General features: G+C 37.7%; 2 protein-coding genes across 2 annotated transcripts; one reads left to right on the top strand and one right to left on the bottom strand.

Moving 5' to 3' along the window:
- Window positions 1–179: 179 nt before the first annotated feature.
- On the bottom strand, window positions 180–22,004 carry RST1 (ARM repeat superfamily protein). Its single transcript, XM_020370183.3, has 25 exons — window positions 21,485–22,004; window positions 20,379–20,663; window positions 20,160–20,243; window positions 19,760–20,036; window positions 19,011–19,261; window positions 18,575–18,758; window positions 18,297–18,484; window positions 18,085–18,185; window positions 17,450–17,525; window positions 12,946–13,077; window positions 12,777–12,858; window positions 12,562–12,634; window positions 12,023–12,182; window positions 11,788–11,918; window positions 11,603–11,694; window positions 11,162–11,253; window positions 10,872–11,087; window positions 10,662–10,739; window positions 5,118–5,300; window positions 3,563–4,456; window positions 3,157–3,453; window positions 2,006–2,665; window positions 1,558–1,708; window positions 1,236–1,354; window positions 180–731 (listed from the first exon to the last, which is right to left on the bottom strand). The coding sequence occupies exons 1-25, from the start codon at window positions 21,875–21,877 to the stop codon at window positions 369–371; spliced, it is 5,562 nt and encodes a 1,853-aa protein (XP_020225772.2). The 5' UTR covers window positions 21,878–22,004; the 3' UTR covers window positions 180–368.
- On the top strand, window positions 14,018–16,602 carry LOC145955217 (uncharacterized). The gene is made up of 3 exons (XM_083069931.1): window positions 14,018–14,417; window positions 14,560–15,963; window positions 16,200–16,602. The coding sequence occupies exons 1-3, from the start codon at window positions 14,018–14,020 to the stop codon at window positions 16,235–16,237; spliced, it is 1,842 nt and encodes a 613-aa protein (XP_082926057.1). The 3' UTR covers window positions 16,238–16,602.
- Window positions 22,005–25,676: the final 3,672 nt, after the last annotated feature.

Here is a 25,676-nt window from a genome sequence, read left to right on the forward strand (position 1 = left end):
GCACTAGGATACATCAGGCTTGTGTAGGAAGAAAAGAGAATGGTACAACATGCTTTCCGCTTCTGCTGAATTTTAGTGCGTTGAATTGGACAAACAAATGTATATACAGCTGCATGCTTTTGCCAGAGAAATCCCACACGGTTGGCTTCAGCTCAACACTGTGTCCTTTCAATTCACTTTGGAAACGGATCAAGAGTGGCAGGAATAACACAGAATTCTCCATATTCCACGAATAACAAAGCATAATTCCCCAAAACACCGGGCTTCGTGTCGCATCACAAGGATGTTCCTTTGATCATACAATTTATGAGAACATTTAGCAATTTTAGTGTCACGATCCTGTATTTTCAGGAAATGTAGTTTGCATCTCAAGTAATAACCATGCTGGCGAGCCTAAGCTGCTTATCCAATGGCAAGTGGCTTTTAAGCAATACACATGTATGATGCATCACTTGCAGTAGAAAAACAGCCATATGATTCTCACTTTCATCAATGGGTTGGGAACCGGGAATATAAGAACCATCTGCTATTGGCACAGCCCAGTCATATATGCGTTCTGTTGATGAAAAGAGATGGGACACAACAGTTTTTGCAACAACATTCCAGCTTTGGTCTGCTAGGAGAGACACAATGGTGACTGGTAGATCATTCAGTACCATTTGTTGGTCCACGATCATAAAGGGCATATATTTGCAGCAGGCAGCCGATAATAGACCAAGAAACTGCAGTGCCTGGAAAATAATGAAGACGTGTAAATAAAGGAAGTAAGCTCCATAATAAATTCAACTTGGTTATCAAGGGAGTAAAACATAGCAAACAGTAGCATAGTAGTAAATGCTAGTCACTCAAAAATAAATCAGACACTATACAATGAACAATAAGCATCCCATGAAAATTTGTTTGGCAAAAACCTGAACTCCATAAGCAGAGATCTAATATCTAATATTTGTTACAATGGCATTCAAATTGATTAAAAAAAATGTAACTCATATTATTCACAAATAATGATGATGATAAAGACAGTGATAATAATTTCATTAAAATTTAACCAACATAATTTTGTTTATCAAAATTCCCGAAAAATAATGTATTACCTGCTTTTCTAATAAAGAAAATATTGACCCTGATCCCACACCAATTCTTGCTGAATTTAGTTTTTGAATTTTTCCATGAAAGATTTGCATGACAATTACTACAAATAAGTTTTAATAAAGGTACCAGTACTGAATTCCTACCGTAGAAGGAAATCTGGATATGCAGCTAATTTCGACAGCATCAATGAGCCACTGTTTTTTGATACTTCCCTCTGCGTGGTACAAAGCTGCCACAACTTCAAAGAGTATATCCCAGAGTCCTGCAAAAATTAAATCTTTAGTATTGACATTTGATATGTGAAGCTTTTCCAGCTTAATAAGCTTTTCCATGTTCCAAACAATTTACAAGTGCATAAATAGCAACTATGATTCAAGAAATAACCATTAATTATTTCAGCCCAAATTGATCTGAGCTCCTATGCACAAAACACAGTAACATCGAGTAGCTGAGCAGAAAACTAACCTTGTGATTTGGAGTTCAATATATAGGATTTCATTTTTCCAAGTTCAATCAGTGAAAGAGAACCGGTCTTCACCAGCTTGATCTTGGCACAAACCTTTTTGGGGACTTCAATAGATTTCCCAGCACTCTGAACAAACTCCTCATGTGAAACCTGTGATTACAAATGGCAGCTTAGGTCATGCCATCATGGGGTTTAAACAGACAATTTATATCAAATAATAAGCTTGACCTCAATCAATTTGAATCGACACCAAGGAGGATTAGCTTTAAGTAAACAGCAAAACATCAACACGATCAAGGTAGCAAACAACAGAAATGATCACATATAGTAAATAATTATTGTTGCAAAAGATTATTGTTGTTGTTCAGAGACATCTCAAAATATTTTTCATAAGGGGAAAAGTGGATGAAGAAATACAGTAAAATGTACCCTGCATGCATGCCATACCTTCAGGAAATCCAATAGCCAACTCTGGGGAGCCTTCCCTAAGCATCTTACAGCCTCAGACCACTGCTCTGCAGAACTTGCATCCCTTGATACTACACTTGCAGAAGATTGAACCACTGGCAATAAAGTAAATAGAACCTCCATACACCTCTCAATATGGGATATGTAACCAGAAGTATCCACAGAAACTTCATCTAGGCACTCATAGAGACCTTTCCAGCAAGAAATACATAACAAGCTTTTGTGGTAGGTGCTAGACTCTTTGTATGAAATAAACGAAGACAAGTGATGACTCACATCACCAAATAGTTTCTCAAGCCTGGAGTTTGAATATACTTTTACAAGGTCTGCTAGATGATTTAGCAGACAAGACTGCAAATTTATTTCAAGTGTCCTGAACCTGGAAAAGTCAGATAGCTCATCAAGAAAAGTTAGCAGTGAATCAAATTGATTCGCATGAGCCATTGCAAACATTATGCATTCCTCCCTTAGAGTTCCATTCTTACAAGCGGAATCATTTGGTAATAACTCAACAATTTTGGCCTCATATCTCATACAGCGCCTAATAATTGACCCCCAATCCAAGCTTGGCAACCTGGGAGCTCTAGAAAGGCACCTTAATACAGCAATGACTCTGCTAATATGTACAATAGTACCTGGCTGAACTTGGACAAGACCAAAAACGAGAACAATGAGCAGAGACTAAAAAAAACATATAACTATTGTAATAGACTTGTTAAATAAAGGATGTATATAGGAAGTATATCATTTACAACCATGCCAAAATATACAAAAGAGATTTAATTTGAGGAATCAGAATTAATTATCATATTGAGTAGTTTCATGTAAAATGTAAAGCACAAAACAATGTAAAAGATTGACTAATACACAGATGAATATCATTGAATAACCGAAATCAACAAAAATTCAAGATGGTTTTTTTTGTTTTAGCACAGTAATTAAAAAGAACACATGCACATCAAAAATGAAACATTAAATTCATTTACAAGACCCCCGACCAAACGCCACCATGGGGAAAAAGATATTTGGTAGCATGGCCTATTTAATATTAAAATAAAAACAAAAACTTATTATAGTAATAATAAAATCATTGGCATTCAATTTACAAAAAATATGGGCAAAAGATCTACCTCAGTGTATTTGAAATCCATAAGCCACAAACTAAGTTTCAAAACCACATTGTCCTCAGAATAACTATGAGAAACAGACTTTGAATTAGTTTCCGCTGCACTCCTATCACTATCAACTCCCAAAAGTTCCTTGGACCATAAATGATGTCGAAGAAAGGCAAGTACCCATGAAGCAAACTGTTGCAGCTGATGATTATCAGAATTCTGTGCCACAAGGAACATCTCTTGCACCAAAGATGTCAAGTATGGTTCAAAATCAGAACTTGATAAGAGAGGGCCCATGACAGAAGAAGACATCTGTTGTTTACATAGTACATTATTTAAATATGAAACAAGATTACAAGAATGAAAAAATTAATAAATATGATGAGATAGCTGATAGCAGTTTTATCAAAAGATAAGTTACCTTCTGATAACCAGATTGCCTAGTGTAATTTGGAAAATTCATGTTGACCAAAATTCCTGCACCTGCTCCAATAGCATTAACAACTCCTAGCATGCCACCAAGATGAACAAGAAAAGGGAAAGGATTCAAGTAACATTTCCTGAAAAGTTCCAGTAAACATTTAACTCGTTCAACCTCAATAGAATGAACACCTTCATTCAGTATACAAGAAAGTACTGTCCCTGCTCCAACACAAGATCCCATCAGCAAACTATGGTGCAAAATGCTAGACCTTTTGACATCTATTAACTCAGAAATCAGCTCTTTAAAGCCAACCAAAATGTGGTCCAATTCAACATCATCCACCAATTCCATTCTCTGGCAAAAAGCCACTATAGTGGGAAGTGCAATACAGGATCCTAGTGCTAAAACAATCTCAGATTCTTTCCCCTGGAAGGTGCTGCTTTCAACTAGTGAATTCACATTTGGAAGCCATGATATCACCAAGTTCTTTATCTTGATAACAGTCTCTAACTCTCCAGCTCTGTATATTGCACTAATGGAGGTAGCAAGACCAAGAACAAGTCCAGCAACACCCCAGATATCTTCTTCCAGGTCTTCTCTATTACCAGATAACTGTTCAAGTACATTAGCACTCATGTCACATGAACCCAGTGGAAAGCATGAACATAAACTGTCCAAAACATCAGAAGAACATCGAGTTCTCTGTTGTAACATTTTAGCTAAGGCCCTAATAATTCTTCCTAGTAATTCAGATTCTGGAACCTTCTCTGTTTCCTTCATCACGGTAGAGGTATCAGCAGTTTCAGCCCGGGTAAGAAGATCTTGGCATGAAAAACCCAATCCAACACCACATGCTCCTTTCACAAGGGAACTTTTGCTATCAAAAAGAACCTGGAAGTTCACACAATCAGTGAAATAGAAAGCTAGATAATCTTATCAACAAGTTCCTCTCAAGAGTGAACCCAATCAGAAAAACATAATAATAAAAATGACAGGAGAATCCATTTAAAACTCTGATTTTAGCATCTGTGCATATAATAGCATTCTTCAATTTCCTTCTTGGCAATCCTACTACAAAGGTGTTGCGAGAAATGGTATACGTAAAGAACATTTCCTTGTGTATTGCAAAACAAAAGATATGTTTATATACAAAGTAGTGGTTCTAGGCTCATGAGATAAAACTATATCTAACAAAAGGTAATTGAGAACGCAATTATATTGCATCAAGAATACCTTTTAATAGAATCCCATTAGGTCTGAATTTCTTTCTCCAAAAAGGTTTTGATTCATAAAAGATAAGGGAAGAATGTAGATTTAAAAAAATGTTTCAGAAGCACTTAAATTTCATCTAAAATGTAAAGAGAATTGCATTAACAATGCTAGACTTTCTTTGATCTTCAAAATTTTTCTTACTTGTTTTCATCAGAATTTTATTTAATTAAAAAATATAGAATAGTAAGAAGATAATCAAGATCTTACAAAAAAAATGAGACAATAGACATACACACACAAAAAAAAAAAAAAAAAAAAAAAAAAAAAAGTGACCAAATACCTCAAGAAGTCCTGTGATGTTATGATATCTCTGTTTATGATCTGTTACATGAAGACAACTAGAGATCAATCCAAGAGAAATTGCAGCAGACCATTGGCGGTGTTCATGTTCATGTTGGAGCAACCATTCTAAAAGAAACTTGGAAGCAGCGGATTTAACAGTGTGAACAGATGGAGGCAAAACCTGATAATAGCAAGGCCAGAGGTCATAGTAATCAAATGTTATTATGTCTATTACACAAGATATATTACAAGCCAGTTTGTTAGAGAGTTGACTCACTAATTTTCTGACATTTTAATTAAACATAACCCTAAGTGAAATTGTAGACATTGACCACGGCATCAGTTAGCAGAATGAGGGATATATGGCATTACGAGACTGAATTACTTCCAAGATCATTCATATTGTAAAATTGTTCATATAAAAACGTGGCTAATATTGGAGTATATCTTTACTCGTATTAGATATGTTATTGTATAGGGCTACTTTTTCAATTAGTTACGTTCTGTATTTCTGTTTTTTACTTTTTACCTGTTCAACAGGTCATTGTTTCAATAGTCTTCCTTGAAGCTATTGAAACATATAAATAGGACAATTGTATTCTGATTTGTTACCTAAGAAATACAACTCAAATCCTTCTATCAATTCTGCTCTCTCTCTCTGTGTTCTCTTTCTTTTCTGTTTTCTGTTTTCAAGATTGACATAATTCTAATATGGTATCATAGAGCTCATCGATCCTCCTTCGTCTTCTCCTTTTCATCCCTCCTCCCCTCTTTCTCTGTCCCCTTCCTCTCGCTGCCGCTCTTTCCTCATGGCCGACAAAACAGAACCACCACACTTTCAAGCTGCCCCAGTAAAACCAACTCCGTCTCCCTCCCTCACCTTTGCCCATACAATTTCTGAGAAACTTGACACCAAGAATTATCTTCTTTGGTGTCAACAAGTTGAACCTGTCATCAAAGGTCATCGTCTTCATCATTTTCTGGTCAATCCTCAAATCCCCCCAAAATTTCTCACTGTTTCCGACAGAGATGCTGATCGCGTCTCCGAAGAGTACCTGGCTTGGGAACAGCAAGACCAGTTACTTCTCTCCTGGTTGCAATCCTCCATGTCCAAGGATATGCTTACCCGCATCATCGGTTGCAAGTCATCATTCCAGATTTGGGACAAGATCCATGCGTACTTCCATGCCCACACAAACGCCAAAGCCCGCCAACTCCGCAGTGACCTTCGCAGCATCACCCTTGAGAACCGCACCATCTCCGATTATCTTCTCTGCATTCAGACCCTAGTTGACTCTCTCTCAGCCATTGGTGACTCTGTCTCCTCCAAAGAACATTTGGACATTGTTCTTGAAGGCCTACCAGAAGAATATGAGTCCACGGTCTCCCTAATCAGCAGCCGCTTTGATGCTTTGTCCATCGAAGAGGTTGAAACCCTTCTTCTTGCCCATGAATCCCGCCTTGAGAAATTCAAGAAGAAGAATCTTATCTCCGTCAATCTTCTTGAATCCTCTTCTAGCTCTAACACCCCTGCCTCGCAACCCCAAGCCAATCTTGCCCATCAAGATTCTCAATTCCCCTCCTTCCGTGGTGGTCGACCTGGTGCACGCGGTGGCCGATCCAACCACCGCTATGGCCGTGGCCGTGGCAGGTTTTCTGGTACTCAATGTCAGGTTTGCCATCGCTATGGTCACATTGCCTCTACTTGTTATTATCGATTTGATAGTAATTTTGTTCCCACCCTACCCCTTGAAAACTTCTTCCCCGCCAACACCTCCATATCACTCACCCTGTTTTTGGCTACACTACCTCCCCGTCTCAACCTCAATCTGCACCTCACCCTGCTAGCTTCTCCCATGGAATTTTGGGGCCTCGACCACCCAACCCTAACACATCCCAAGCCTATCTTGTCTCTCCTGGGAATCTTCACGCCCCACCTTCAGCTTTGGCAATGCCTTCTCCATCATCTGGTGCAAATATATGGTATCCTGACTCTGGCGCTTCCAATCATGTTACGAACATATCTCACAATATACAACAATACACCCCTTTTGAAGGGCCGGATCAGATTGTAATTGGCAATGGCCAAGGTATCCCCATAAACTCCTCAGGTGTTACTCATTTCTCTTCTCCTCTCAACCCTCACATTTCTCTCACTCTTCATAATCTCCTTTATGTTCCCACTATTACCAAAAATTTGATTAGTGTAAGTCAATTCTGTAAGGATAACTCTGTTTTCTTTGAATTTCACTCCACCTTTTGCTTGGTTAAATCACAGGCCAATAGCGAAACTCTCCTCCATGGAGTTCTTGGTCCTGATGGCTTATATCAGTTTCCATCTCTGCTTCCGCCAAGTCAACCTTCTGCTCACACAGTCTCCTCTCAATCTGTTTCCTATGCCACTTGGCACTCTAGACTGGGACATCCCCATAATGATGTACTCAAATCTGTATTCAAACTGTGTAACTTTCCCAACATTAATAAAAGCGTTTCTGATTTTTGCACTTCATGTTGTCTTGGCAAATCTCACAAATTACCCTCTCAATTATCTAAAACTGTTTATCATACTCCTTTTGAATTAATCTACAGTGATTTATGGGGTCCTGCGCCTGTTTTGTCTGATAATGGTTACCAATATTACGTTACATTTGTTGATGCTCACACTCGGTTTACTTGGATTTTTCTGCTCAAAAGCAAAGCTCATACGCTTGATGTTTTCAAACAATTTCACGCCATGGTTCAAAATCAATTTCAGTTGCCTATTAAAGCAATTCAAACTGACTGGGGTGGCGAATTCCGCTCTTTCACCTCTTACCTGGCCCAACATGGTATTCATCATCGCATCATTTGTCCCCACACTCACCATCAAAATGGTGTTGTGGAACGCAAACATCGTCACATTGTTGAGTTAGGCCTCACCTTGCTTGCTCAAGCTCACCTTCCTATGCATTTTTGGGACTATGCTTTCCTAACAAGTGTCTATCTTATCAATAGACTACCTTCTTCTTCAATCCAACAGGATGTTCCTTTCCGAAAACTATTTCATCATCTCCCTGACTACAACTTTCTTCGTGTCTTTGGCTGCTCGTGCTTTCCTCACCTTAGGCCCTACAATAAAACCAAACTTCAATTTCGCTCTCAAGAATGTGTGTTCTTGGGCTACTCCACTTCACATAAGGGTTACAAATGTCTTGCTCCATTTGGTAGGGTTTTCATTTCCAAAGATGTCATATTTTGTGAAAATCGTTTTCCCTACCCAACCTTGTTCTCACCATCCACTCCTAGTCCATCCTCCTCATCCATCACTGTTCCTCTTGTTGTCACCAATCCACAGGCTCCTATTACCTCTACCTCTCACACTTCACCCTCGTCACCAATTTTCACTGATTCTTCACCTTCTCAGCCTAGTCACACCTCTCCCACACCCAATCCCTCTGCCTCCACCTCCTTACCCACTCATGTTGAGGCTCCCCCTGTCAATCTTCATCCCATGACTACTCGTGCTAAAGCAGGTATTGTCAAACCCCGTCTGCAACCCACTCTTTTACTCACACACTTTGAACCCAAGAATACCAAACAAGCTTTGGCTAGCGACACCTGGCTTGCTGCCATGAAGCAGGAATATAATGCATTAATGGCCAATGGCACCTGGACTCTTGTACCGCTTCCCTCCCACAGAACCGCCATTGGTTGCAAGTGGGTATTTCGCATCAAAGAGAACCCTGATGGAACTGTTCACAAACACAAAGCTTGGCTGGTTGCCAAGGGTTTCCATCAACAGTTTGGGTTTGATTATACCGAGACCTTCTCTCCGGTTGTGAAACCAGTTACCATTCGTCTAATTCTCACTCTTGCTCTCACCCATCACTGGTCCATTCAGCAGTTGGATGTCAACAATGCCTTTCTCAATGGCAATCTTGAAGAAGAAGTTTACATGTCCCAGCCTCCCGGTTTTGAGTCCTCGGACAAGTCCCTGGTCTGCAAACTTCACAAAGCCATCTATGGTCTTAAACAAGCCCCACGAGCCTGGTTTGACAAACTAAAAGCCACTCTGTTTCATCTCAACTTTCAGATCAGCAAGTGTGACCCCTCTCTCTTTGTTTATTCTCATGCCAATAATGTCATCTACATCCTTGTTTATGTGGATGACATTATCATCACTGGCAATAATACTACCTTCTTAAGAAATATTGTTTCCCAACTCAATTCCGCCTTCTCCCTTAAGGACCTTGGTAAATTGGATTACTTCCTTGGCATTGAAGTCAATTCCAATTCTGATGGCTCGCTCACTCTGACTCAAAGCAAATATATTCGTGATCTCCTAAATCGCACCAACATGGAAAACTTTAATTCCATCACTTCACCTATGGTCTCTGGGTGTAAACTCTCTAAGTCTGGTTCTGACAAATTTCTGGATGTGTCCCTATACAGGTCTGTGGTTGGCGCCCTACAGTATGCCACAATCACTCGACCTGAAATTAGTTTTTCGGTTAACAAAGTGTGCCAATTCATGTCCAATCCCTTGGAGCACCATTGGTCTGCTGTCAAGCGTATCCTTCGCTACTTAAGAGGAACCATGTCCCTGGGACTTCATCTTCAACCTGCCCCTCCCAACTCTCCCTTATCTATTCATGCCTACTGTGATGCTGATTGGGCCTCTGATCCTGATGACCGCCGCTCTACCTCTGGTGCTGCCATCTTTGTTGGACCCAATCTCATCTCTTGGTGGTCAAAGAAACAAACTGTAGTTGCCCGCTCCACCACTGAAGTTGAATATCGCAGTCTTGCCCTTGCCACTGCTGAAGTTCTGTGGATTCAAACTTTACTCTCCGAATTACATGTCTCTCATCATCCTCCAGTGATTTACTGCGACAATATGAGCACAGTTGCTCTTGCACATAATCCTGTCCTTCATGCTCGAACCAAACATATGGAGCTGGATCTCTTCTTCGTCCGGGAGAAGGTAGTCGCCAATCTTCTTCGCGTGGTTCATGTTCCGGCCGCTAATCAATATGCTGATATTCTAACTAAGTCCTTATCTCCTTCACGGTTTTGTGAGCTTCGGTCCAAGCTCAAGTTGGCTGATTCTTCGCCTCACCCTACTTGATCTTGCGGGGGGCTATTGGAGTATATCTTTACTCGTATTAGATATGTTATTGTATAGGGCTACTTTTTCAATTAGTTACGTTCTGTATTTCTGTTTTTTACTTTTTACCTGTTCAACAGGTCATTGTTTCAATAGTCTTCCTTGAAGCTATTGAAACATATAAATAGGACAATTGTATTCTGATTTGTTACCTAAGAAATACAATTCAAATCCTTCTATCAATTCTGCTCTCTCTCTCTGTGTTCTCTTTCTTTTCTGTTTTCTGTTTTCAAGATTGACATAATTCTAATAGCTAATAATACCCATAGAACTATATGTTCCATAATCCTAACAATGGTTTATATGTTTTGATGTCAATATGCAGCACAGATGATAATTAATCAGAATCTAAAAAAAGTCTAAATGAGTGCGCATAACCATGGAAAACCTTCTCACCACACAAAGTGCACCAATAGCCAGTGCAATATTTTCAGCAGCTCTAGGTATAGCCTCATCCGCTATTGCTATCATACTCTGCACAAAAAGCACGTAACAAAACAACCTAAATCAGATATGACTTAAACTTGTGCATTAGATACAGATAATGAGATAATTGATAAATGAGCAAAAAAGGATAGTTTGCAATAACGTATCACCAAACTTGACCTTTAAAATATCACTAGCAGCTTTAGAAGTTTTATCTAGGACACTCGATTGTGCCTTAGCATCATAGGACAGAGTGTAAGCCTTCATCCAACGTCGCATGAAGCCTTTCCATGATTGCAGTGCCATCAGTGCTAGCAAGATATTTCTTGAGAGCTGAAGAGAAGCAGCTACTTCCACTAGAGCATTTTCATACCCAGCATGTACATTTCTTAGCCTCTGAATACTTAAAATATCAGATTAAGAGTGCAGTCAGATCTAATCAAAATATATTTAATCTGTCAATGTCTTACTTTGGATGCTTGATGTTCATTCACATCTTTAGGAGTGAAAGAAAAACATAATAAAGCAGCACCAGGTAATTCTCTAGCTTTATTTATCTTTCCTGCAAGCAGAATGATAGACATCAAGGCATATTCAAATATCAAAGAAAACTAATACAGTAAACCAAACAGAGTTTGATAAGTGCAATTAGTAGCAGAATTTCCACCACTCCGTTGAAGAAACCATTCAGTTTCTAAATCATATGAAAGAATCATGTCCTATCTCCGAATATTTTTTTATTTTCATTTTCTGACATTAACAAACCATGACCATGAGTTAACAAGGGATATTGTATATAAAAAGAAGATTCATTTAAGAATTTTTATTTAAATTTTTTCAACTTGCAGACCTGAATTTCTTCTTGGAAGAATTCTTGGAAAGAGAAAACAAAACAGCAGATACCACCATACCTGAAGAGAATATAACCTGTGGAAATACAGCCATCAGTTTTTCAATCTTGCTTCCTGTAACTCTTTTTTCCTTGACTAGTCTTCGGCGATTTCTAAAGAAAACAAATAGCAAATTAACAAATTTAATCATACTAATACTAAGCATCCAAGAGATAAGTAAATTAATTCTATGATGCAATGATTACATGTGCTCATGTGTTATTATCTTGACATGAAAATCCTCCATAGCTTTGAGTACTTTGGGATCTGTCTCAGAAAAGAACAGCTCCAAATTCATTTTCTTGAAATCTGGAATACTATTTTCAAGCTGTGACACCTGGAAAGTGGTAACAAAACAATATTAAAGGAACAAGTGTAAAGTACTCAATTTTTTTAATAGAATAACAGTCCACTCATGCAGCGCAAAATCAATGGATATACTTCATATTGAGCAAGAGCCTCAAGGGCTGAAATTTTTGCTTTTGTCCACTGTCTTTCCTGACCACAGGTAACTACATCCCACATAATTTGCAGCACACTCTTTGATGCCTCTGGATATGCTTCTGCGTCCATTGCACCCCACCTTAGCAGCAGGAAAAGGCTGCCATAACACAGGAAATGTCTTTTAATGAGACAACAGAATGACAATTTAATGCTAGGGAATTATGTATTAATTGATGGAGAAAAAACACCTCAATCAAAAGATTACACAGAATCAAAGTTTTTTAACTGAAAGAAGATATATATCTGAAGAAAATTTTATTTAAAAAATCAAGGTCCCCATGAATAAAAAAAATCTGAAGTTGTCAATTCCACTTGATGATTTGGCGTGTATAAGCCCAGGGATTTAAAAATTAAAAAATTCAGATACTCCTATAACTTATAATATTTCTTTTTCTAGAAGAAACTTAACCACCGTCTTTATTATAATCAAAGTCAACAACATACAATTGTCTTCTCAGAACCTTAAACATGCTTACCTATGAGCAAGTATAGGATCATCTTGGTAACCTTGCACGTGCTTTGCAATGACATCCCATGCAGTGTAAAAATCTAAAGAAGAGATCATATCTGATCAGAATGCTATTAAACAACAGAATAAATGGAACATAATCTAGTATCAAACTGTTGTTTATGAATAACTTGCTACGCCATAGTCTAGTATTATTCCATGAACATATTTTAAAAAAATTACCAATCACATCAGCTTCACAAAGGCAGGCAAGGCTTTGCAAGCCAAGAGCTTTAATTACAGGATCTTGGCTCTCAATGCAAGACTGTTTATTCCAACAAGAAACCAGGATTTCTCATCAAAGCATGCACTGGAAAAAGAGAAGCAAGGAAATAGTACAGGCAGGACATACCGAAACAGACAAGATGAGATCAACACCCCTATCAGGCCTTTTATGGCAAACATCTCGAATGGAAGCAGCCATGCTGATGCAGATATCCCTCTCTGAAGTGAAATTAGTAAACCCTTTAGGCAGCAAGACACCCTAGATATGGAGAAATGTAAAATAAATTAAGAAAAATTTAATGTGGTGAGATCATGAAGACATAGCAAAGGACTGTAAAATAGTCAAGCAAATTGGAATCTCAATTCTCAACAAAAGTCTCTTAAATATGTTGTATGGACAAATCTTAGATAAAATGGGACAAACAATATGCATTGTCGTCAGATAGCACTTAAATTTGTAGATAGCCTTTTGCTATGACCTTGCACAGATTCACAGGAATATATCAGTGCAGAAAAAGTGTTTGCATGTGTAAAGAATTTTTTATATTATCAAAATCTTGTGGCTAAGTTTGAGCTTTGCTAGGGTGAACATGCCCTCCCAAAAAAAACAGAGAAACATATAAAACATCATCTTTTGCCAAAAAAGAACAACTATAATTCTTGCTACTCCCAAATTATCTTAGATATCAAAGTTAAAATTTCAGTATCGCACACAATTTAAAAATAAATAAATAAATAAATAGGTTCTAGCAGCTAGCCATCAGAGTCAAAAACAGAATTTGGACAGAACATTTATACATATGTCAGGAGTTATCTCAAATTTTAAATCATCAAAGCAAAGAAAAAAAGGCAAGAAACTGATTTATTTACTTTATTTATCTACAAATAACTTATGTCCCCAATGCGTCATCCATTTCTTGACATGGTACAATAAATTATACTCTTAATAACTAAAGAAACATTAATCAACCACACCATGACTATATTATTAGTGTAATAAAACATCTTAGCAAATAAGAGAGTTATAGAATGGAATACTAACAACACTTCAATGTGTTCAACTTTACTTAAGAAAAACTTTTCATAAATAATTACAATTTCAATTCGTTGAATTCACAAATACATTTCTTCAATCAATTAGAATTCCTCAACCTTTTTGGGGTGATGCTGTCCTCACTGCTTGCTACCTCATCAATCGAATGCCATCTACTGTCCTCAACAACCAAATACCTCACTCTATTTTATTTCCCACTCAACCTCTCCACCCTCTACCACCTCGCGTCTTTGGATCTACATGTTTTGTCCATAATCACAGTCCTGGTCTTGACAAACTATCCGCTCGGTCTCACAAATGTGTCTTTTTAGGGTATCCTAGGTCTCAAAAAGGGTATAAATGTTTCTCTCCCTCCCTTCGTCGCTACTTAATTTCAGCTGATGTCACCTTTCTTGAGTCTTCCCTCTACTTTTCATCTTCTTCCTCTTCTCCTACACCTGTCATTGCCCCTTCACCCTTACCTCTTATTTTTGATACTCCTCCTGTGTCTGCTATGTCACCCGACCCCCCACCTCCGCCTCCGCCTCCACTTCAAGTTTATCATCGTCGGCAACGCTCTAGAGCCTAATCCTTGACCTCCCGGTGGACCCACTGTTCATCGGTGCCCGGAGAACGTGTCTCATTCCGTTTTCCAGCTACCCACCCTGTCGTGTCTCCTTCCGGCAATTTTTTTCCTATTTTTTTTAGGGTTTTTTTCTTCGCTGCCGCCGCCGCCTTTCCGGCCGGCGACCCCCCCCACCCAACTCGCCTTCCTCCGGCGAACCCAACGCCGCCAGTTGCGTGGCAAACGGAGGCCGCACGCGCCCCCACGCGCCGGTTCCGTGCTCGCGCAGTTTCTCTCTCCTCTCCGTCGGCCGCCGCGCGTGGCAGCGCGTCCAGCGACTTTTCCGGCGACGATCACCGGCGCCGGACTCGCCCAGACCCCCTCTACCCAGATCTGTGATTTGTTTTGTGATCGGCCATCGTTTGTCCCGGATCTCTTCCTTCTCGGGTCGTTTTTCTCTCTCCTGTTGCTGTTTCTCTCTCCTGTTACAGCATCTATGGCCTCCTCTTCCGCTGATCGGCCTGACTCTGCTATTTTCACTAATTATGTCAATGTCCCTCTTTCCATTGACAAGTTAGATGGCACCAATTATGATACTTGGGCTTCGGATATCAAACTTTGGCTTAAGGGACAGGATTATGTTGCTCACCTTACCCAAACAGCTGCTTCTCTTGATGAGAAGGATCGTCCTCGTTGGTTGAAAATTGACGCTCAAATTTGTAGTGTCCTTAAGTCGACTATTCATCCCTCCTTAAAGCAAATTTTTCGTGCCCATGAGACGTGTGTTGATGTATGGGAACAAGCCCGAGTGTTATACACCAATGATACTCAACGTCTCTATGGTGTGTGTCAAAACCTCCAGAATATCATCTCCCCACGACGTCTTGATGGCTCCATGGCTGAGTATTTGGGCAAAGTTCATGGCCTCCTACATGACTTCAATGAACTTTTGCCTCCTGCTGACACTCCTGCCAAGGAACTAGAGCAACGCCAAACATTCTTTATGTTGATGGCATTGTATGGGCTTCCTGATGAGTACTCTTCCATTCGTGATCAGATTTTGGGATCTCCGACCGTGCCTACCTTGAACTCGGCTTGGTCCACTCTGTTGCGTGTGCCCTGCAAGTTTTCCCCTGACATACCTTCTTCAGCTCCCACTAGCGACTCCTCTGCTTTGGTTTCTCAACGTGATGATCGTCAGCGTTCTCGCAAACCGGGCAAAGGTCGTCCCAAGTGTGATCACTGTCACAAACTGGGCCACACAATTGACCGTTGCTATGTCTTACATGGTCGTCCCCCTCGCCCTACTACTGCTGTTGCCCACACTGCCTCTCCTATCTCTACTGCATCTGGTGCTACCCCCTCTGATAGTTCTGGCTCTGGGCCCCCAGCTCTCTTCAATGACTTCCTTAAATGGTATGAAGAACGTCAAGCTTCCAATTCCACTGCTTCTGTTGCGCACACAGGTCCTTCGTTTGTTGGTCTCACTCACTCCACCTCTCTTGGCCCTTGGGTCCTAGATTCTGGTGCAACCGATCATATTTCTGGTAATCGGTCTCTTTTCTCGTCTCTTTCTACCTCTGCTTCTTTACCCTCTATCACTATGGCTAATGGTTCTCGCGCCACATCTCATGGTGTTGGTACTGTCCACCTTTCTCCTTCTCTCTCCATTGACAATGTCCTTTATGTCTCAGAGTCTCCCTTTAATATATTATCCCTTAGTCGTCTTACTCGCTCTCTTGATTGTCTTATCTCTTTTACTAAAGATTCTGTTTTCTTACAGGACCGGAGTTCGGGACGGATGATTGGCACCGGATGTGAGTCTCATGGCCTTTATCACCTACGCACCTCTGCTCCTGTTGGTTTGGTGGCAGATTCCCCTTCCCTCATCCATGCTCAATTAGGTCATCCTAGCCTTGCCAAGCTTCAACAACTTGTACCACGTCTGTCTAAGTTGTCTCATTTGTCGTGTGAGTCGTGTCAATTAGGCAAACATAGTCGTAGTTCTTTTTCTCCGAGTGTCCCCAACCGAGCGTTGTCTCCTTTTGCTTTAGTTCATTCTGATATTTGGGGGCCGAGTCGGGTCAAGTCCACTTTAGGATTTCAGTATTTTGTCACTTTTATTGATGATTACTCTCGATGTACTTGGTTATTTTTAATGAAATCTCGTTCCGAATTATTTTCCATATTTCAATCCTTTTATAATGAAATTCAAACTCAATTTGGTGTTTCTATTCGTACTTTTCGTAGTGATAATGCTCGTGAATACCTCTCTCACTCCTTTAAAGCCTTCATGGCTTCCCATGGCATTCTTCATCAGACTTCTTGTGCATATACCCCTCAACAAAATGGGGTGGCTGAGCGTAAAAATAGACACCTAATTGAGACCACTCGCACCCTCTTACTTCATGGTATCAGAGCCATTTAGATCCACTTTAAATGGGCCACCCACCATTGATGCATGTGCCATAGGCATGAGGGGGTGTATTGGGAAAAAATCCAAGTCCCGCCTATCCTAGATCATTAAAAAGGGCCACCCACCATTTATCCACGTACCAAGCCCAATAGTGCTGGACGTGAGGGGGTGTATTGGGAAAAACCCAAGTCCCACATCGACTAGAGATTAGGCAATTGAATAGTATATAAGTGGAAAGCAACCCTCACCTTACAAGCCGGTTTTGTATGGTTGAGTTAGGCTTAATCCACTATTCTAACAGTACAATAAATTATACTCTTAATAACTAAAGAAACATTAATCAACCACACCATGACTATATTATTAGTGTAATAAAACATCTTAGCAAATAAGAGAGTTATAGAATGGAATACTAACAACACTTCAATGTGTTCAACTTTACTTAAGAAAAACTTTTCATAAATAATTACAATTTCAATTCGTTGAATTCACAAATACATTTCTTCAATCAATTAGAATTCAAATAATCTCATCTTATGCATTAAATAATTATTATGTCCACCTAAAATAATGTGTGCCACTGAAAGGTACAGGAAAGAGTGAAATGAAAAGCTCACTTGCAAACTCCCAAAGGCTCGATCATTAGTCTCCCAAGTTCGACATAGCAATCTAGTGGCTGTAGGATATAACGAGCTGCATGGTGGGGGAAAATTATTTAAAGCAGAATTGCATCTATATTCAATATTTTGAAGAATGCACAAGGGCCAAATTTTAGTTTCAAGACCAGAATGACATTTAAGGACCACAATGAATTTTCTATCTTAAAAACCAAACATCCTCCCTGGTGAGGAGAAGAACATTCAGGTTAATCTATAGTCATATCTGGAGCACTAGATTTGCAAGAGCACTATTTTATATTTATGAGCACAAGTACAAGGGATATATCATTCGCAAAGAATATTTATAAACAGTATGACTCCTGAAAATAATAAAAAGGGAAAGAAGAAACTATACATAAAACTTTGCTTTTTGAATGTCATTATGTTCCATTTTCCAACTAAATACAATAGCAGCTCAGAGTTCAAATACTTAGATTAACAGTTTAATGTAATAATGTCAGACTGCTAGTAAAGGGAACTCAATGTTACAACATTGTCGCTACAAAAATAGGATACCACAAGGCAAGAATAACATAATAATATTGCTTCTTTTGAAAAAGTAAACAAAATGAACAATCTAGCAGAGTACCCACACTTTTGCATCTTTGTTAAGCATTGGCAAGATAGTTTGAACTACAAGTGGAACCATTGCCGAGTGTGAAGCAAGTGATGGCAGCATTTCAAGAATTTTTAACTGCAACAATTTAAAAATGAGAGGAAAAAAAATGCTTAACATATATGATGGGACACAAAAGAACAAGGTAATGCCATGCAATTAAGTGCCAGTACAAAAGGGAAAAGTTACCAACATATCATGGCGATTGATATCATTTCTTATGAATATATTACTGTAAAACATAATCGTTAGCAACAAAGCAACTCCCAGCTTGGGATCCATAATGGCAATGGAAGACAAAGAATCAACAGCAGCAGCCCCCATTGATGGATGTATCAGTAGAACATTGAGAACAGCACTGAGTAACAAGGGCATCTCTGAAAGGGAAGACATTGGATAACATCAATTTCTTGCATCCTTTTTTAACACAACTATAATTCCATTTCACAAAAGCTAATGGGTAATACCGTTCAAAAATACTTCCTGAAAATGTGAAATAGGTAATGAAGATTTTCGTTGATCAACAATTGACAAACAGAATGCTCTTAAATGAGAAACCCAAGATATCGGTCTATCAAGCATTATTTCACTTTGATTCAATCCCATTAAAGCCAACTTCAGAAGGGAAGTTCTGGAATAAGATTCTCCATCCTGAAACAATAGACGCATAGAATTTCTAAAATTCTATTATTGTTGGGATAGAAAACTAGAAATAACTATAATTCACAATATTTTACTGCCTTATACTGGTTACATACATTGTCAGTTTGCATATATCCATTCAGGACTACAGCATATTAATGCTTCCATCTTAAAGTAAATATTATTTGCATAGATAATATAAACAGCAGTTTAGACAGGAAAAACTAAAAATAGTACTATACTATATGCGAGACAAAAAACCTGATACCACAGATGTCGCAAAAGTCTCAAAACTATAATTCCTGGCGAGCTAAGGTAATGAACTCCACCCTCAACAATGGGTTTATCTTTTGGTGCCACAAACATCTTGACAAGAAGCTTCTCCAAGAGGAAAAGCAAATCAGTAGCAAGTCCTTTCACAGATTTGGAAGGAGATGACATGAGACTAACAACGGGAAGAAGAAACAAAGTCTCTTCAAATAAAGAGAATTTAGTCCCACTGATAGCAGCATCTGCATTATTAACTGTAAATGATTAGAATAAATTATAAAAAATAATGACAGTAAAAGGAGTATCAAATGAGCATAATTACAGAGATTATTTTATGAATTTGAGCAAGAGTATTTTACAGCAGGAGACAGAAAAAATGTTGCAATGGAATTATGGAAGATACTTATGTCAAGTACAGGTGGTATGCATAAGGTTAACTTAGCCTAATTGCCAAGTAGTTAACAAACCAACCACCAAAAATTCTGAACCCAAATGATCGCAACAAGATAGAGAAAGAGTATGCAAAAGAAATATACTGAAAATTTCACAAACTTCTTTTCTGTGAAATTATGATATTATGAAATATGTATGCTATTGGCACACATTAACTTAGAACTCGATGGAAAATGCAAAAAACAAATATTACATTTTTAATAAAACAATGTCATACATTTGGTCATATGTATTCAACTTGATTGTATCCATAAACCTCAAATTCGGGACATCTATAGAAAGCATACCATTATCATATTTCCACTTCAGGATCAATAGAAGAAGTTTCAATATAGAAATTTGTTCGTGTTCAAGTTCTGATTGAACAATGATTGTGAATAATGATATGATAGTCGATGACAAACCAAGCACCCATGGTAACCCAAGATCTTTCTGTACAGACAACAAGCGCCTTAAGAGTTCACATATAGGCTCATGACCACCAGCATGCCACTGAAGACATGTGGATAGAGAAAGAATTGTTTCCAGAAATTCAACAGCACATAGTTGAGCTTCAGTTATCAACTGCTAACAGGGGTCAATAACAAAACAAGAGCAAGGCATAAATTACATTAATCAAGTAAAATAGGAAACAACACCATAAAAGCAATGAATGCATATGTGAACAGTAAATTACAAGGGACATACCGATTTCTTTCCTGCCAAAGATTTCAGTACCACAATATACGCCTCCACCATATGTTCTACAACAAATATTAATTTCCTGTAGTCCTGGAATATCCAAAAAGAAAAGAGCAATAAGCTAATTATTTCACTCCATCCATCACTACATTAATAAAACATAATGACCAGAATGAAGAATTAATTTAATGCTACATATCCAATACTTCTCACAGTTACACTTACTCCAGAGCTCTCATGTGGAAGATACCTAAGGCACCCAATTAGCAGCCTAAAAACAGGCATGGACTCATGCGGAAACGAGCAACAGAACGTCACCATTGATGATATCAGTTGCATTGCAAACAAGGAGGAGGATGACTCCGTAACTAACAATTTTATGATTGAGACATCCAGCAATGGCCTTAAAAATTCACAAACTCGCACCATTCCCACATGCTTGTTCTGCAACATAAACAGCAACGCCTGCTGCAGAAGTTCAGTCTGAACCTCTGGCCGGCACAACAACACCTGCCAAGTAAAAACCCACACTTCGATCAATGCTCAGAAGCAATATTTTAAATTACAGTTGTGGTCACAGTTTTCTTGTGATCCTTAACATTGCGAGAAATTGCAAGGAAATGCAGTCAACACGGCTGCAATTATGGCCACGGTGAACTCAAAAAAACCTTGACATTGCAACCAAAATTGCAGTCATGGACAGTTATTTAAAACCTTGCTCAGAAGTTAACTTGCACACCAAGTTATACAAAATTCTGAGTGTTTTTGTTTTGCTCCTTCGACAACTAAAAACATACTTTCCACAAACTTGTATTAACACACTCTTCAGTCTTCATATAATAACACTGCTCCATTTCAATGCAACTTTTCTAACTAACCAATAATATTATTCAACAAATCAAAATAGTCCGCGAAAGTTTCGTTCTCCCTCTCCAAATCCTTCGAAATTTCCATCTAAGTGAATCTCTTAACTTAAAAACAAACACAAACTTGTTCCGGCAATTCGATTCGAGTTTCTACCATTTAGCATTTTGATCCTAACAAAGCCTGCTCGGAGAAACTTTTGCAGACGCACTTCAAAGAGAAAAATTAAAATAAAATTAATTTATGTTATAAAACGTATTTTGGAGAAGCTAATGCGACATAACTTCTTTAGTAAGTTTATTTCATTTATTTTCTTCCTAATTTCTTTTCCTAAAAGTGCTTCCTAGATAGAACTTCTTACGAATTTTTTCTCCTCCTAAAAAATTTACCCAAACAAACTCAAAGTGCACTGAAAACCGCAAGTTCAGTAGAGAATCAGCAGAAACCGCGGTAGGCGAGCGACTAACCCTAACGAAAGGGTGAGAGTGAGGGGAAGCGAAGTGCGAAGAGGCATTGTCGCTGCGGAAAGCGTGGCGAACGAGGAAGGCGAGTCCCTTCACGAACACGGGAACGAGTTTGGGGTCGGAGGCTTGGAGCGCGGATAGGAGCTCGAGCGAAGCGCGGCGGGCGGGGAGGACGGCGTCGGCGGCGAGGCGGCAGAGGTGGCGGACGGCGCGGTCGACGACGTGAGGGGAGGAGGAGGTGAGGCAGATGGAAATGGCGCGTGCTCCGGGCTCCGATTCGTGGCTTAGGTGTTTGGGCGCTGAGCGGAGTTTGGAGAAAATGGAATCGACGGCCAGCTTTTGGAGCCCCGGTTGGGGGACTCGGGTCTTCTCTAGAAGAGGATCGTAGGACTCCATCACTGCTTCACATTCACCTCTTAATGCACCTTCTTTGATTTATATCAACTTATGACTTCAATTTCGTAGTTTCATTCTAGAAATGTGAATTCCATGAGGAGAAGACTAATAAAGTATGAAATGGTTGATCCATAGTTTGGTTAAGTATGTGATTTAGGAGTTAATTACTCTATTTAACACACATCTTTCACTACTTTTTAGTTTATTCGTTAAAATTTGTTAAAAAAAATATATACAATTAGGAAAGCGAGTTATTTAATAGGATATGCAATCATCAACTCTTGTGTTTTTTTTGAGTTTTGAGTTTTTTAATAAATTGTAATAAATTAAAGAATGTGTTTAAAAGAGTATATTGTTAATATTTTTATAATTTTTTATATATCAAGTTATAATATAGACATGCAAAGACTAGTAAAGATGGAGAGGTTTGCACACGTGTATACGGGTTAAGTGGGTTTGTCGTAGTGCAAATCAACCAATTTAGTCCCTCTACACATAAAATACATGAGCTTCTCGCAAATTTTACGATTTTTGGTGCTTTATTGTTTTTTATTCCCTTTAATTACTTTTTAATTTGTGTGTGCCTCCGGCCTCTTATAAATAGCTCTATTTGTTGAAAAGGAGAGATACATTGAGAAGCACAACTCTCATCTCTCTCCTTCTCATTTTTTTTTATATAGGTTATGAGTTTTTCTTCTAGCTAGTTTTGCAGCCTCGATTTCAAAACTAAGATGTTCTTGTTGTATCTTGGAAGATAAATATTGTAGATAAGTCCTTTAGGATAATGTTTAGCACGCCTTAGGAAATTCATCTAATAGTTATTTTTACTACAATTTAAAGGACTTAATAATAGTTGACAATATGATTCTCAACCCACCGGCCTATAGCCATTCCTGTTGCTGCTGATGTTGCCACCTTAATGTATGCAAAACAACTACCCAAGATCTCTAAAATTGAAGTCTTTGTTGGTCAAAACTTTTGTCACTAACAAGAACGTGTTTATACCTTAATATGTATAGAGTTATGTTTGTTCTTACCATTTTGAAACCGTATTTTGAGGCAACAACCAAACGAATTAAAGATTGGAACCAAGTTAATAAGGTATCATCACACTTTACTGAGTGGATTATATAATATATGTTCGATGTGTATTATTCCTACAAAGAAAGCAATGATATTTGGTAATCTGTCATGCTCAAATATATTGTTGAGGATGTGGTTAGACAATGATTCATCATTGGCAACTATTACCGTTAGACAATGATTAAAGATAATGACATCAAAGTTCAAATCAAGGAGTACCATAAACTACTTGAAGATTTAAAGGCAAAAAATATTGCATTGCTCGATGACTTTCTATCTTAACTACTAAATACAAAGTTGTTTAAATCATGGACGAACTATAAACAATAGTTGAAACAAACATAAGTAAATGTTGTTGTCAAACCTTATCACTCATATCATCATAAAAGATACCAATAAGAAAGAGTGTGTTACTACGAGATTGAAGGCACTATATGCAAAAGTAAATATAGTGAAAGATAAACCAAACTCATAAAAAGTATGATAACAAATTTGATCGTAATAGAAAAAATAAATATCATAGTAATGTCCCGCAAAATGTTGCATCTAACCCCTAATTTAAGAAAAAAGGAAATTGTTTTATTTGTGGAAAGTTAGGATGTCATGCATCTCAATGTAGATATATAATAGCGAGAAATGACAACCCTCTTAAGCCTAGGGCCAACCTAGTTGAAGGAGATGACATTATTGCTACAATCATTTATCAAGTAAATATTGTGACCGATTTAAGTAAGTTAGTAATTGATTATGGAGTTATCAAACATATTTGTGCAAACAAAAATGCATTTACCTCCTACACTTCTATAGAGAATGGAGAAGAAAATATGTACTTTGGTGACTTTAACACTACTTCAGTTATAAGGAAAAGAAAGATTCTTTTGAAGCTTACACATAGGAAGACACTGGCTTTAAGTGATGTGTTGCATGTTCTAATTATTATAATTAATCTAATTTCTGTAGCACTATTAAGTAAAATTTGGGTTAAGATTTATTTTGAGCATGAAAAAATTGTTATGACTAAGAATAATGTGTTTGTGGGAAAAGGATATTGTGATCAGGGACTGTTTGTCTTAAACCTTTCAAAAACTATGAATAAATTTACTTCTTTTACGTATGTGATTGATTTGTATGACATGTGACATGCTAGATTAGGACATACAAATTCTTAAATTATTAAATTGCAAAGTTTGGGTTTAATTAATTTACATGATAAAATTATTTTTAAAAAGTGTGATATATGTGTTGGATCAAAGTTAACTAAGACACCTTGTCCTCCTATTCAATGTGATTTTGAATTGCTTGATTTAATTCATTGCGATCTTACTGATTTAAAACAAACTATGTCTAAAGGTGGTAAAAAAAATGATTTATAACTTTTATAGATGATTACTCAAAATATAAATTTATCTTCTTAAACATAAAAATGAAGCATTTAATATGTTTTTATCTTATAAAGTTGAAGTATAAAATCAACTTAATAGAAAAGATTAAAAGGATAAGATCAAATAAGGGAGATGAGTACACTTTGTCTAATGATTTTTGTGAAAAAAAAAGGTATTATTCATGAAGTAACTCCATCTTATTCATGAAAGTTTAATGGAATAGTTGAAAGATAAAATAGAAGCCTTAAAGAAATAATGAATGTTTTGCTTATGAGTTCATTTGCACCTAATAATTTTTGGGGATAAGCTCTTTTAACTATTTGTTTGTTACAAAATATAATCCCACATAGGAAAACCAATAAGTCACCTTATGAGTTGTGGAAAAGGTGTCTTCATAACTTGAAGTACTTGAGAGTATGGGAATGCCTAGCCAAAGTGTTGGTACCTGATTAAGTTTATTGGTTATGTAGAACATAGTGCATGTTTATTGGTTATGCAGAACATAGTGTTGCCTATAGGTTTCTTGTTCTCGTAAGTAATGATATTAAGTACAATACTATTTTAGAAACTAAGAATGTTGTATTCTTTGAGGGCATATTTCCTTTAAAGGTTCGATGCTAGTAATAAATAAGATATTGATGATAGTTCTAAATAACCTAGTGAAACATGTAGTGGAGATATATGTGAAGGTATTAGAAGGAGTAAGGGACAAAGGTAAGAATTTTTTTTTGGAAATGATTTTATACTTAACTTGTTAATGATGATCCTTTGAGTTATCATGAGGCTATTAGTTTTTCAAATATAGATCTTTGGAGACAAGTGATTAAGATTAAAATTAATTATATCAAAAAGAACAATAATTGGATGCAAGTGGATCTTTAAAAAGAAAAATATATATAATTCTAATAGGTCTATAGACAAATATAATGTTAGATTGATGGCTAAAAGGTTTACTCATAAACCAAACACAGATTACTTTGCCATTTTTGCTCCAATGATCAAGACTTCCTCTATCCATGTTTTAATAGCCTTAAAGTCTATTTATAAGTTAGTAATTCACCAAATGGATGTGAAAATGGGTTTCTTAAATGGTGACCTAGAGGAAGATATATATGTCCCAACCTAAAGGGTGTGTGGTTCATGGTGATGAAAACAAAGTGTGCAAACTTCTTAAATCCCTTTATGATCTAAAACAAACATTGAAACAAAGGCGTGAAAAGTTTAATGGTGTTGTTCTAAGTGATGATTTTAAATACAGTGATACTGATAGATGCATGTACACAAAATCTATGAATGATAATTGTGTCATAATATGTTTATATGTGGATGACATG

This window comes from Cajanus cajan, chromosome 2, assembly GCF_000230855.2.
Source record: "Cajanus cajan strain Asha chromosome 2, NIPB_CcT2T_4, whole genome shotgun sequence".
Lineage (NCBI taxonomy): Eukaryota > Viridiplantae > Streptophyta > Magnoliopsida > Fabales > Fabaceae > Cajanus > Cajanus cajan.